Source organism: Pogona vitticeps, chromosome 1 (genome assembly GCF_051106095.1).
Source record: "Pogona vitticeps strain Pit_001003342236 chromosome 1, PviZW2.1, whole genome shotgun sequence".
Lineage (NCBI taxonomy): Eukaryota > Metazoa > Chordata > Lepidosauria > Squamata > Agamidae > Pogona > Pogona vitticeps.
In genome coordinates, this window is record NC_135783.1 from 302,632,340 (window position 1) to 302,646,889 (window position 14,550).

Consider the following 14,550-nt stretch of genomic DNA (forward strand, 5'->3'; position numbering starts at 1 on the left):
ATATAAATTCAATAAATAAATAAAATGAATTAAACATACTGTAGGTTGCAGAGAAAATGTGAAATGTCACAGAAATCTTCCCCCAGTTTATCAGTATTTTTTAAAAAGTCTTCCCATACTTTCCATAGTGATTTTAAACAGGAGATAACTATTTGCTTCACAAGCAATTCCCCAGATCGTGTGGTGTTTTTTTTCCTCCTGTAAACCTGATGAAACAAAGCAATAAAAACAGTAACTTATTGGAAATAAAGAACCATGTGATTTTAACACAGCTCTGTATTCAGCCCACTTCTCATGCTTAGTAATCTGGTGAATTTCTCCCTTTAAGAACTGGTTGGGAGAGGAGATAGGGCAGGATTGTCTAGTACAGTATTATCAACCCCTCTTGGTACAGTATTCCAAATGCTTAAGAAAATGTAGCTGGTGGTCAGTCATGTTGAAAGCAGAAATCTTAATGGACTCTGATCCCTTTTCTTCTGAGGTAAATTTCTTCTCACATACATAAGGCATGGGGGGGGGGAGAGCAAAACGATTCACTTTCAGAAACACCCAGGGAAAAAATAGATTCTTCCACAGAGCTGTGAAATCCACATGCGTTCAGTAACATGTAGGATCCTTTTCCTTCCCTTCCGATTGCAAGACTGAAGGAACCTACCAGCACAAAAACCGAAAAAATAAAGCAATACAGAAGTAAATAATGCAAAGGGGAGTCATATTATTTATTTATTTATTTTGTTTCCTTTACTTATGTTGGCCTCAAGAGCAGCTCACACAGCCCATCACAAAACGGCACCTCACAATGAGCAGATTGCGGTATATAATTAAAAGCACAAGGAGCTTTTAGCGCGCTTCTTCCCGGTGGAACATATTTTGCACCATTTAAGTCGAAGACATTTGAAGTACCTCTTTCCAACTTCTATTTTCCTGGCGTCTTCTCTTTGCACCCTCCTGAAGGGTTAAAGCCATTGACTAACGAGTCCTAGAGAGACATTCAGAAAGGTGAGAAGGGGCGCTGAAAAGCTACTTCCTGTTTCCACTGCCAAGGTGCTCCGCTTTTGGCTTCAGAGATCCCCCGGGGAAGTTCCAGGGGACGGGTCTGCCGGGGCGGGGTTGGGAGGCGGGTGGGACCCATTGGAGGAGGGGCCGCGAAGTAGGGAGGCGCCGGGGCAGCCCTTGGAGGTGGTTTCGATGAAGGGGCGCTTGGCTTAGCTTTGCGGGGAGGGCAGGGAAGCGGACAAGGAGACCACCACCGGACGAGGGGGAGGCTGGAAGAGCCAGGAGCCCCTCCCCGGTTTCCTTCCCAGCTCCCCCAAAGGAGCGCCTTCCCTCCAGTCTGCAAAGCCAAGCCTCCCCGCAGGGGTTCCCCCTTTGAACTGGGACGGCGGCGGCAACCCAATTTCCCTAGCGATTGGCATCTGCATTGATGTCGGTTGCATTGGGAGAAAGCATCTGCAAACTGGAAAGGTGGGTGGGGGGTGAGGAAAGTGACCCTGTCTGTGCCAGACCTAAAGCAGATGGTTTACGTCCTTCTCCATGTACAGGAAGAAGGTCCCACGCCTGTTGGGGGCGTTAGAGAAAGGCAGTTGACGGGTAAATAGCAGGAAATGTCCTCCTTCTTGCTTTATTTACAGGTGGCTTGAGAGATGTTGAGAAACAAACGGAGATAGCAGGGGATGGGAGAGGCAGAGCTTTAGGTGGCTTGTAAAGAAGGGATGGGCCATTCATGGAAAATGATGTTTCCCTGCATGATCTTCCTACTCAGAAGTGCGAAAGTGCTTCAAAGTTGAGAAATTCTGAAGCACTTTCTGTTTGTAAGCCAGATGTGATTAAGGAGTAATTCCTGGTGTCAAAGATTGAGGGAGAGGTGAAGTGCAAAGCTGGGATGACTCTGGAGAAGACTCTGGAGAGATTCTATAGAGCAGTGAGAGGGGTCAAGGACAGAGTCCTAGCAGCCATCACGCTGAAGGATTCTTGGATTGGGGACCTTAATATTTATTTATTTATTCATTCATTTTATTTCTATCCCACCTATCTGGTCATATTAGACCACTCTAGGCGGCTTACAATCAGAACAACAATATAATTTTAAAATCATTACAACTGAACGAAATAAATCAAGGAAGAAGTATAAAAAGAAAGAAAAGTCGTCAGGGGTTATCTGTTGGGAAGGCCTGCCTAAACATCAGTGTTTTTAGTTGTTTCTTAAAAGTACCCAGCGAGGGGGCCGCGCGGATCTCAGGAGGTAAGTTGTTCCAGAGGCGAGGAGCCACCGCCGAGAAGGCCCGATTTCTAGTCTTTTCCTTCCGGGCCTCTCTCGGCGTTAGGCTCCTCAGCCTCACCTCCTGGCTCGCACGAGTGACACAGGTAGATCTTGGTGGGAGAAGGCGTTCCGCCAAATATTGAGGTCCTAAACCGTTAAGGGCTTTATACGTGAGCATCAACACTTTGAAGTCGATGCGGAAATGGATGGGCAGCCAATGCAGTGCGGCCAGAGTGGGGGAGATATGTTGGTATCTTCTCACTCCACTGAGTAATCTGGCCGGGGCATTCTGCACCACCTGTAGTCTCCGCAGCAGGCTCAAAGGTAGCCCCACGTAGAGCGCATTACAGTGGTCTAATCTTGAGATTACAAGCGCATGTACCAAAGTGGTGAGAGCCCCAACATCAAGGTAGGGTCGCAACTGGGCTATCCGCCTAAGATGAAAAAATGCGGTACGGACCACGGACGCCACCTGAGTTTCCATAGTGAGCGCCGGGTCCAGATGGATCCCCAAGCTGCGAACCCCATCCCTGGCAGGCAGGGTCACTCCCCCAAAAATGAGGGAGTTCCCCAAATCACCAGCTGTTGGAGCTCCCACCCTCAGTACCTCTGTCTTGTCCGGGTTCAGCCTCAGCCCGTTCTCCTGCATCCATTCCCGTACGGTCTCCAGGCAACGCTGAAGGGACAGAACGGCATCTCCTGTGCATGACAGAGCCTTCTGGAATCTAGCACTTCCCCTAAGTCTTGTTCTGTGTTTGATTTTCCTCCAGAGAGAAGAATTTTTGGCTCCTTTTTGAAGGAGGTTAAAGAGTCTGCTGGTGATGAAACTGGGAAACAGCCTGAGGGTATGGAGGCTTGGAGCAATGAGGAATTCCTAGAGAGAGTTGCACAGACCAACCTTGATGGGGACTCTCCTGGCTCAGATATCCAACACCAGTACTGCAGGGGCACAGGGAGGATGAGAGGTCCCTAGCAGTCCTTTCAAGAGCTCAGATAAAGCCCAGGCCCATTTCACTATGTAAGGCCCCCTGGATTATTTGGTAAGTGGAGTTCCCCCCCCCCAAAAAAAATCAATGGAAAGAACAACATGCAAAACAAATTTTGTAGAATGCATAATTGTCATTTTTTAAAGTTTTATCTTCAGGGGCTTTAGCTTGACCAGCTTTTATATTATAGTGCACATAAATAATGCACAGAACTAAAAATCAAAAAATGTCAAGTTAAGAAATATAGCTGAAGGGCTGAAGTGGAGGACCGTATATCCATGGCTGAAGTGAAGGTTATGAGATGAGGCTAGGAACAAATGGCCCAGCTACCTCCACCCACTATAGCACCTTGCCCCAGCAGTTTGTAGCCAACTCTGCTATCTCTGCTGCCAGTGGCTGAAGCCAGGAAAACACACTAAGACTGAGATGCTTGATTTGATCATCCTCAAGCAAGAATTGCAGCTGATCAGAGGTCTGCTTTTCCTGAAAGTGCCTTTTGTGGCAACTGCCTTCTGCAAAGATTTTTCCATCCAAAGCATGTTCCCCTTTCTTCCTCAGTCTGAGTTCCTTTCTTGTGCTTATGATACTGTTAATGTCTTTCTCTATTTCTCTGCTGGGCGTCCGCATTTTGTTTTGATAGGATTGGTTACCTCAGAATTTGTTCTCCCAGGACCCAGGCTCCAGGCTGCCTCTTCTGAAGAACACACAAGAGAAAGGAGAAGAAGCTGCCTTACCAGGTTAAGGAATGGATCAGCATGTTCCTACTGGGTCTCTCTTTCCTATATTTTCTCTAGTTTAATGAATGGCATTGGATGTCCATGCATGTATATGTTTAACCTTTTGATAATCAAAATGGGAGAAAACTCTTCCCCTCCATACAGATATGAAAAAGAATACACATTTTCCACCCCTTTGGTCTCCTTTGCAGACCCTGGAAACAGACTGGGAACACGTCTTCACTCATCTCTTGTTAGTGGAGGAATGGAGACCATGTCTGTTCTACAAGAACAGGTAGGGAAGAATAGATGGGGGAGTGCAGGACCCTGGGTGTTTCTCCTCTTCCTCCATTTCCTTAGACCAAAAGAACCATCCCTCTTCCATTTGCTCTTGTCAAAGATACTCCCTAAGAAGACTAAGACTATGAAGGGTTGAGTCTTGTACTTTAACTGTTAGTGAACGTGTTGAGGGACTTCTTTTTTGCTGTTCTGTACTTTAATAAGGGAAAATAATTTGGATCCCTGCAAGAGTAAAAAGTTCCCTTTAATTTCAGAGGGCAGTAGCCCTTGAGGACCTTGCTGTGCATTTCTCTGAGGAGGAATGGGGTCTACTGGATCCAGGCCGAACAGCTCTGCACCAAGAGGTCATGGAAGAAAATCTGGCCAATGTAGTATCCCTGAGTAAGCTTTCCTTTACATTTCATTCTAACTGTTTTCAGACAGGTACACTATGTATGTATGTACTTACGTACGTACGTACGTACAGTGGTGCCTCGCACAACGATGAATTCACACAACGATGCCTTTTTCTGTTAAATTTGCCGCCTCACACAGCGATGTTTCCTATGGGGGATTTTCACACAGCGATGTCTCTTTTTCCTTCCTGTAAAAGTGTCTTACAATGTTTGGAAGCTGTTTTAAATGGTTGCAATGGTTAGCCCACCTCCTGAAACCTATGCAAACTGATTTTGGTGTTGTTCTGACACTTCGTTAATTTATGGTAATTTTTTGTTTTTCCCCCTCATTGAACTCCATGCATTTCAATGAGGGGGGGGAAACAAAAAATTACCATAAATTAATGAAGTGTCAGAACAACACCAAAATCAGTTTGCATAGGTTTCAGGAGGTGGGCTAACCATTGCAACCATTTAAAATGGCTTCCAAACATTGTAAGACACTTTTACAGGAGCGAAAAAGGACTTCGCAAAGCCATTGAAATGTATTGAGTTGGCTTCAATACATTCCAATGGACGAAACATTGTTTCACACAGCGATGTTTCCTATGGGGATTTTCACTCAGCGATGGCAATCCGTTCCAACTGGAACGGATTAACCGCTTTTCAATGCATTCCTATGGGAAATGGTGTTTCACAGAACGATGTTTCACACAACGTTGATTTTTTTGGAACCAATTAACATCGTTGTGTGAGGCACCACTGTATGTATGTATGTATGTATGTATGTATGTATGTATGTATGTATGTATGTATGTATGTATGTATGTATGTATGTATGTATGTATGAATGAAAAGGTCATTCCACTAGGGGAAGGAGCCAAACTGTAGTTCCCAGCTTCCACCACCTTTTCCTCTGGATTGGGTGAGACCTAGAAGGTGTGTGAATGGGCAAGCTTCTGTCCCTAGATTTCCAATTACTTATTTAAACCTAAAACTCTTCAGCTGTGTACTTTAAACCTTGCACACCAGCCTTACCAGGTAAGACACTCACATAACAAAAACCGCAAACATAGACCTTGTGGCCAAGGCTCTTTCTTTAGGCACTCTCACTTTTGCCCCCAAGAATCACACTTGGGTTGGATATAAAATATTTATTCAAAAAGAGTAAAAAGTTATAAAACAAAAGAAAATACAAAAAGATACAATTCTACAGGCCTTCCCTCCTGCCAGCACTTAATCTAATTTAATTTATCTTTTTCTTCTTTATCTATCTATTATTTATGATCTTTGTTATGTATGGTTTTATATTATTACTATGGTATATATCCTGTTGTTAGCCGCTCAGAGTGGTATAAATATACCAGGTGGGTGGGATATAAATCAAATAAATAAATAAACAAACAAACAAACAAACAAACAAACAAATAAATAAATGCCAAGCATCTAAGTATTAAGTAAGCTCCTGTAAGACTTTCCCATAAAACAATAACATGATTAATTAGCTAATAGCTTTACTATTTAATGATTAGGCTATTCTAAGTCATCATGGCTAAAGTCTCTCAAACAATCAACGAAGGCTTTAAACCTGTCACCTATCTTCTCCTCCAACTTACACGTACACGCACCTACTTAACTCTCTATAACTTAAATCAAAGTCTCTGTTTTGTGATGGTATCCTATCAGCAGACATTGTTGTTCATAACTTCACGCCCAACTTGCAACTTTCCACAGCTCCGTCTTTCGTTCCCAGGCTGGTAGGCCATTAGCAAGTGATGTTATGTTTATCAGTCTTGAGATGGGGCCTTGGTTCTTCTTCCACAACACCTAAGCCGCTGGCTGAGACGAAACACCCACAAATCCTGGGAAACAAATACTACAAAACCCATATCCTCACAGTAACTATGAAATGTCACACTGAAATAAATCTGTTCATCTTAAAGGCTTTATTCTTTGTTATTAAGCCACTTTGAAGCTACTACAACCCTATGAAAATGATCCTGAAAAGGTTACTGTCATCAACAGCTCTGCTCAGCTATTGTGAACTAAAGGCTGTGCCTTCCATTCTGGTGTCAGACTATTTCTTTTTGGTCTTACTCTTTTCTGTTGCCTTCAGTTTTTCCTGGCACTTTATCTTTTCCAGTGTGTCTTGTCCTTTCATGAATCACCCAAAGTATGATAGCCTCAATGAGCTCCTCTCTTCTTCCTCTGTTATCTGTTGTGGGGGGTGGCCTTTATTGCTGATTCATCCGGGGCCTCCTTCATTAGGAATACAGAGATTCTTTCCTTCTTTTTCCAAAGGCTGAAGGTCCCTCCCCCCCCCCTCCATGGGGTATAGTTCAGTTTTAGTTCAGAGGTTGGCAACTTCACCCAATTTGTGCCCAGTTGACAACGCTGGAGTCATCTGAGGAGGAGCCACACAAACTACCGTCCCTCAGATGTACAACACCTGCCCTTTAGATAGATGGGGAGATGTACCACTCAGTAAGGCTGGCAGACATCTCTTCTGATCTTTGGTCTCAGTGGCAGAACCATTCAAACATACCCAAGACTGAGATCCTAGATTGGACTATCCTCCAACAGTTCTTGGCTATCTGTGGAGATAGAGGTCAGAGAATGTAGACATGAAATCCTTTCCCAAGTGGTGTCCCTGGCAGAAGTTTTCCTCTTCTCCAAAGCAGTGAAAGAAGAGGAACAGTTGCTGCTGCTATTGAGAGCTTTTTGTCCTACTCATTCCAAGGGGCTGGAAGCCAGAGCAAACATGTCCCCTTCTCTGCACATCTGATACCACTTGCTTCTTGGATTTTATAATTATTTCCCCCAGTGCCCAAATTGTGTTGATTTCCCTGCAGAGGCCTTCAGAATTGGCCCCTGGCTTCCTGCATGGAACACCAAAGACACAACTGTAGAGATGTCAGAGGCACCAATTCCTGAAGAATACCCTGGGAAAGAGTAGGGTAGGCATTTTCCAAAACTAGAAGTTGATATGTGTCTATCTACTTCAATTGGTGTCTGTGTCTCCCATGTACGTGTTGCTTTGTTAAAAGAGAGAGATTGCTTTCCCATGTAGAATATGAAAGGTATATGAACATTAAAGTTTTTTCTCACCCCCTTAATCTTCCTTACAGTCATTGGAATGATGATGGGAACATATCCTTGCTCATCTCTTCTTTCTGGAGGAGTGAAAACTTCTGCACCACCCAATCTGGCTGGTATGAATCAGTGGAGTGGTACTGGGTGCTTCTCTGCCTTGGACATCTCTCAGAACTTGAAGGTATCTGCCCTGTTCTGTTTACCTTTGCATGAGCCTCCCATTAAGAAAGTTGAAAATCTGGCCCATGATGGGTTGAATCCTGAATCTAAGCAGCAGTGATATGGATCATTTCATTTTTAATCCTGTCTAATAATGAGTAGTGGTATAACCAGTGTATGAAGCTAAAACACATTTTTGCTTCTTTCAGGGTGTAGTGGTGGCCTGTGAGGATATTGCTGTCTATTTTACAGAGGAGGAGTGGGCTCTGCTAAATCCAGGCCAAAGGGCTCTGCACCAAGAAGTCATGGAAGAAAATTTCGCTGCTCTAATCTCTCTGAGTAAGCTCTCCTTCCTGCTTTGCTTGATAAAATCAATTTTTCAAAAGGGACCAAAGATTACAGTTGTGTTCAAAATTATTCAACCCCCACTGAAATTGAATGTTTTGGCCATTTTGACATTGATTTTGATCATTCAGTCACCTTGCTTACATTTACATGAAAGAGGCACTTGTAGGTCAGAGAAATATAACCTTAAGTTTATAATGAAATAACCACAAATGTCTTTTCTGTGCTCACATCATTATTAGTTTTTATTCAACCCCCAAGTGACATTCAATCTTAGTACTTAGTACAACATCCTTTTACAGTTATAACAGCTTTTAAACGTGAAGCATAGCTTGACACAAGTGTCTTGCAGCGATCTACGGGTATCTTCGCCCATTCTTCATGGGCAAAAGCCTCCAGTTCAGTCAAAATTCTTAGGCTTGCGCACTGCAACTGCTTTCTTTAAGTCCCACCAGAGGTTCTCAATCGGATTTAAGTCTGGTGACTGCGATGGCCACTCCAAAATGTTCCAGCCTTTCCTCTGCAACCATGCTCTAGTGGACTTGGAGGTATGCTTGGGATCATTGTCCTGTTGAAAGGTCCAACGTCTCCCAAGCCTCAGGTGTGTGACGGACTGCATCACATTTTCATCCAATATCTCCTGGTACTGAAGAGAATTCATGGTACCTTGTACACACTGAAGCTTCCCTGTACCTGCAGAAGCAAAACAGCCCCAAAGCATTATTGACCCTCCGCCATGCTTCACAGTAGGCAAGGTGTTCTTTTCGTCATATGCCTTGTTCTTCCTCCTCCAAACATAGCGTTGATCCATGGGCCCAAACAGTTCTAATTTTGTTTCATCAGTCCACAGAACACTATCCCAAACCATAAATAAACTTTTGTGGTTTGCCCACATGACTTTTGGCATACTGCAGTCGACTCTTCTTATTCTTGGGAGACAGCAAGGGGGTGCGCCTGGGGGTTCTGGCATGGAGACCTTCATTACGCAGTGTGCGCCTTATTGTCTGAGCTGAAACTTCTATACCCACATTTGACAAATCTTTTTTCAGTTCCTCAGCAGTCACACGGGGACTTTTCACCACTCTACGCTTTAGGTAGCGCACAGCAGTCGAAGTCAGCATCTTCTTTCTTCCACGACCAGGTAGCATTTCAACAGTGCCCTTTGCCTTGAATTTGCGAATGATGCTTCCTATGGTGTCTCTTGGTATGTTTAACTTCTTTGCAATCTTCTTATAGCCATTGCCCTTCCTGTGAAGACAAATCACCTCTTCTCTTGTCTTCCTGGACCATTCTCTTGACTTCACCATGTTTGTAACCACACCAGTAAATGTCTAGAAGGAGCTGAGTATCACAGTCATTTTAAAGCTGCCTAATTGGTGCTTATTATGCTTGATTGGTGCTTGGTGACATCCACAGGTGTTTTCAATACCTGATCGAAAACACCTGAATGAACCTCTCTTCTTCAGAGTGGTAGTCTTTAAGGGGTTGAATAATTGTGGCAATGAAGAAACCACAAAAGAAACATTTACTACTGTATTACATAAACAATTGATGTTATTTTAGTTGCATTTGGTTCTTTAAAACGTCCTTGTAGGATTTCATTCTGAATACAATTCCAAATGTACACTATAGTCCCGAAACCCCTTTACAGCATTGGGGGTTGAATAATTTTGAACACAACTGTATATTCCTTCACATATAATTTCTCCCCTTCCAGTCTGCTATGCCTCTGAGCTTTCTTCCAAATGAATATTGTGGATAATGGAACCAAAATTCTTCAGTAGATGTTGTATATCCTGTTACATTTAGTTAGTTTTGTTCCCTAACTTGAAATTTCATTTTCCATTTTGGCCCTAATTCAGTTCTTTTTTTCCCCCCTTCAGCTATGAGTATGAGAGAGAAGAGGACTGAAGAAGGTAGCATATCCTTGGGAGCGTTCACTGATAAAAAATGGAAAAAATGCCTGCAACGTTTTAAGAGCTTCAGTGGTAGAAACAACCTTCGTTCCCATCAGCAATTCCAGGCAGCAGAGAAGCCATCGAAATGTTTGGAATGTGGAAAGAGCTTCAGTCACAGCGCCAACCTTGCTCGCCACATAAAAATCCACACGGGGGAAAAACCATTTAAATGCTTGGAATGTGGAAAGCGTTTCAGTGAGAGAGGAAAACTTGCTTCGCATGTGAGAATCCACACAGGAGAGAAACCATTTAAGTGCTTGGTCTGTGGAAAGAGCTTCGGTCACAGCACAACTCTGGCTCGCCATACGAACATCCACACAGGCGAGAAGCCATTTAAGTGTTTGGAATGTGGAAAGAACTTCAGTCACAGTGCACACATTGCGTGCCATATGAGAATCCACACAGGGGAGAAACCGTTTAGTTGCTTGGAATGTGGAAAGAGCTTCCGTGAGAGTGGAAAACTCACTTCTCATATGAGAATGCATACAGGAGAGAAACCATTTAACTGTTTGAAGTGTGGAAAGTGCTTTCACGAGAGTGGAAAACTTTCTTCCCATATGAGAATCCACACTGGAGAGAAACCATTTAAGTGTTTGGAGTGTGGAAAGAGCTTCAGCCAGGATGCGCACCTTACTTCCCACATAAGAGTCCACACAGGAGAGAAACCATTCAAATGCTTAGAATGTGGAAGGGACTTCAGTCGCAGTGCAAGCCTTTCTTGCCATGTGAGGATTCACACAGGGGAAAAACCGTTTAAATGCTTGAAATGTGGAAAAGACTTCAGCCAAAAAAAAAGCCTTCCTTGCCATATGCGAATCCACAGAGAGGAGAAACCATTCAGATGCTTGGAATGTGGGAAAAACTTCAGTCAGAGCACACATCTTGCTTCCCATATGAGAATCCACACAGGGGAAAAACCATTTAAGTGTCTGGAATGCGGAAAGAGCTTTAGCGAGAGTGGAAAACTTGCTTGCCATATGAGAATCCACACAGGGGAGAAACCATATAAATGCTTGGAGTGTGGAAAAAACTTCCGTCAGACTGGTCACCTTACTTCTCATATGAGAATCCACATGCAGAAGAAACCATTTAGGTCACAACATCTGGAAAGGGCTTCAGTCAGGCCATATGCCTTGCTTCCTGTCAAAGACTCTATGGAGGTGGGATGAAACTGTTCAACTACTTAATATATGGAAAGATCTTTAGGCAGAAATCAAGGAATTCACAAAGATGTCAATACACAGAATTTTTCTGCTGAGCATTTTTTAAATATATCCAGGAGGAAATAAGGGTGTTTTTTTTTAAAGACACAGTGTGAGGGAAAGCTGCAAAGACAAACTGAGATTATTATTTACTGTTATGGCTATAAAACACAGAAGTGCCCAAAGTATTCCAAAGCAATAGGGATGACAAAGCAATTTATAGCTATTTGTTTTCACATGTGCATTGGTTTCCTTAGTGGAAAATGTGCCGAATGTCCTTATTTTGGTTACTTAGTCTTATGCTTTCCTAATCTTGTCTCTCCAGAGATCTTCAGCTTACTGAGTTTGCTTTTCACAAACTTAAGTCACTTTCTGTTGGGAAAATTGCAGTCTTTCATGACTAAACATTGGGTATTAGTGGGAGTGGCTGTGTTGTTGTTTTGTGCTCCTGTGTGCCGCTTGTTTGATTGATAGAGGTTTTCCCTTTTCTGCCTCTTCTTCATGTTTTCTTGTTTGTCCTCTTCCTTGACCATCTTTTGAGAAGCAAGCATAGAGTCCATCTCCATCTATGACTGAAACTCCATTTTATTTATCATTTTCTGATTGCAGCTACAGCTAAAAAATTCAAGTAAACTTCACTTCTTTCTTGTAAAGTTGCATCCAGAGTGATCATTTTACTACGAAAGAACTAGTCTTTGTGTCCCAGAGAAGGCTGGTTAGACTAGGTTAATCTCTCACACCACTGTTTTTCTTCCTTGTGCTCTGCTGATGAAAGGAATAGCTTAATTCCTAAAATAATTTTTGATTTTTTGCAAAAAATAAAGTTGCCAATAATTTTTGCAGTTGATGGCTACCTAACTGGATTTTTATTACTCAGGAAGGGATTGAAGGAACTATAGGACTGTAGTTCTGTTGGAGTAAATGAATGAATGTAGGATGCATTTGAGGTTTACAATTATTTTAGTCATGGGTAATTTTAACACTACATTTAACTAAGTCTAGTCTCCATTCAATAATAGAAATCCCTGATTGTTGGGGACTGTGACCATATTTCAGTCTTGTTTAGCTGTTCAGCTAGAAATCACATAAGGCTCAAAGGATGGTGGTGAAAAGCAAGTACAGTATACAGAATGGGTAGCCCTTCTGTGAAGTTCATTCCTCTGGATTGTCCTCTTTAAGCCCCAGCCACCCTTGAATACTGTGCACTACAAACAGGCATAGCTTGCAGCAATATCTTGTTTCTGGGAAAATCAGATTGGAGCTCCACTTAGAGGGAACAGGGAAGCCTTAAGGCTGAGATGGCTGATGATGCCATAGCTCCTCATAATCAGTCATGAAGCTTTGACCCTGCATATCCTAGCTTCATGACCTCCCTGCAAAACTCTGTCATCATGCCCTGATCTTCTCCCTATCTCCGAGTAAATCCACACACCCCTATCCCTCCCCACTGCATACAAAGAGAAGAGGACGCAGTGTCCCGTTCCCCCCCTCCCGGTACATTGCTTTTCTCCTTCCAGGGCAACAGGCCTGGTGGCTACAATGGGCAGCCTTGCCCTATGTTTGATATCCTTCTCCATCTTAATTTCTCCAGAATTCTTTGGCGTACGTAGGGGTGGGGAAGACATGAAATTTTAACGTGGCCCAGTGGCATTCTGCAGAAATTAAGATTGTGGATTGGGTGAAAGTTAAGTCACTCTTGCAGTTTACAACATGCATCTCTGGTTAATCCCCTCCCTTTCATGTTTGAAGAGGAAGGGGCACAGCTACATAGCTGCAGAAGAATCTCCATTTTATGCTCACCTTCCTTTTTAGCAGTCAACTCCTTGGGACTATTTTCTTCCTTTCAACTGCACAATGAGCTCACATTTCTGCCGTGTTCTCCACTGTTATGTCAGGAATGCTGGTTGTCAGTTTAAGCTTTTATTTCAGGCCAAATAATGCATGGGTATCCAATTTAGAAGTAATATGGGATATTCTAAATATATTGGGAGACTATTGGGACCCCATAATGCATATAAAATGTCCTTGTAGATATTCTACAAAACTTAAGGTATTCTACAAAGGCATGGTGCATCTCACTTTTGCAGATAGCAAGCATGCCCACTATTTTTGGAGCCGGTTACGTAAATTTAAAGGTACAGAAATATCATATGAACCTTGTTTACCCATAAATTAGCAAATATAATACCATAGTGGTAACTGTGATTGGAAGAAAAAATGGCTATAACATCTGATTGTGATTTAAATCCAAATGGAGTATCTGGACCCAAGGAAAATCAGCAACTAAACATCCCTCTTTTCAAGTGTAGATGCAGATATATTTTTCCCTGAACTTATTGAACTAACTGAACTCATTGAACTAATTCATTGTAATTGCACTATAAAGAATATAAGTATTCCTGGGAAAAAAGACAGCCATTTTAAAAGGTCTACTGATCCCATTTAGATCACTCAAAAGGTTATTACCCATCTTAAACTAATAAGGAAGTCAATGCAACTGACTACATTCTGGCGTTACCTGTCATGATCCCTATATACAGTCTTCATAATTGGTTACAGACATAACAGTAACACACACACCCTTAAGAGCAATCTCAAAAGCCAGACCATAAAATGCCAAGTTATTTACAAGTGTTCTCTCAAAACTGATGGCATCCCAGTGGAACTATTTAAAATCTTAAAAGTTGGCACTGTTAATGTGCTACATTCAATATGCCAGCAAGTTTGGAAAACTCAACAGTGGCCAGAGGACTGGAAAAGATCAGTCTACATCCCAATCCCAAAGAAGGGCAGTACCAAAGAATGCTCCAACTACCATACAGTTGCACTCATTTCACATGCTAGCAAGGCTATGCTCAAAATCCTACAAGGTAAGCCTCAGCAATGTGAACCAAGAACTCCCAGAAGTACAAGCTGGATTTCGAAGGGGCAGGGGAACTAGAGACCAAATTGCTAACACGCACTGGATTATGGAGAAAGCCAGAGAGTTCCAGAAAAACATCTACTTCTGCTTCACTGATTACGGAATAGCCTTCAACTGTGTGGACCACAGCAAACTATGCCAAGTCCTTAAAGTAATGGGAGTGCCTGACTACCTTATCTATCTCCTGAGAAACCTATATGTGGGACAGGAAGCAACAGTTAGAACTGGATATGA

General features: G+C 42.8%; 1 protein-coding gene across 11 annotated transcripts; it reads left to right on the forward strand.

Annotated features, from left to right (window-relative positions):
• Nucleotides 1-979: 979 nt before the first annotated feature.
• Nucleotides 980-12,046, forward strand: LOC110079035 (uncharacterized). 11 transcript variants are annotated; one of them, XM_078391486.1, is made up of 9 exons: nt 1,115-1,590; nt 2,046-2,242; nt 3,031-3,105; nt 3,917-3,983; nt 4,175-4,257; nt 4,517-4,643; nt 7,765-7,910; nt 8,098-8,227; nt 10,117-12,046. In XM_078391486.1, the coding sequence occupies exons 3-9, from the start codon at nt 3,082-3,084 to the stop codon at nt 11,358-11,360; spliced, it is 1,821 nt and encodes a 606-aa protein (XP_078247612.1). In that variant the 5' UTR covers nt 1,115-1,590; nt 2,046-2,242; nt 3,031-3,081; the 3' UTR covers nt 11,361-12,046. The 11 variants fall into 11 exon arrangements, with proteins under 11 accessions (XP_078247616.1, XP_078247615.1, XP_078247612.1 ...); XM_078391490.1 differs by lacking the exons at nt 1,115-1,590; nt 2,046-2,242 and adding an exon at nt 980-999 and having other exon boundaries at nt 3,031-3,300; XM_078391485.1 differs by having other exon boundaries at nt 1,115-2,242.
• Nucleotides 12,047-14,550: the final 2,504 nt, after the last annotated feature.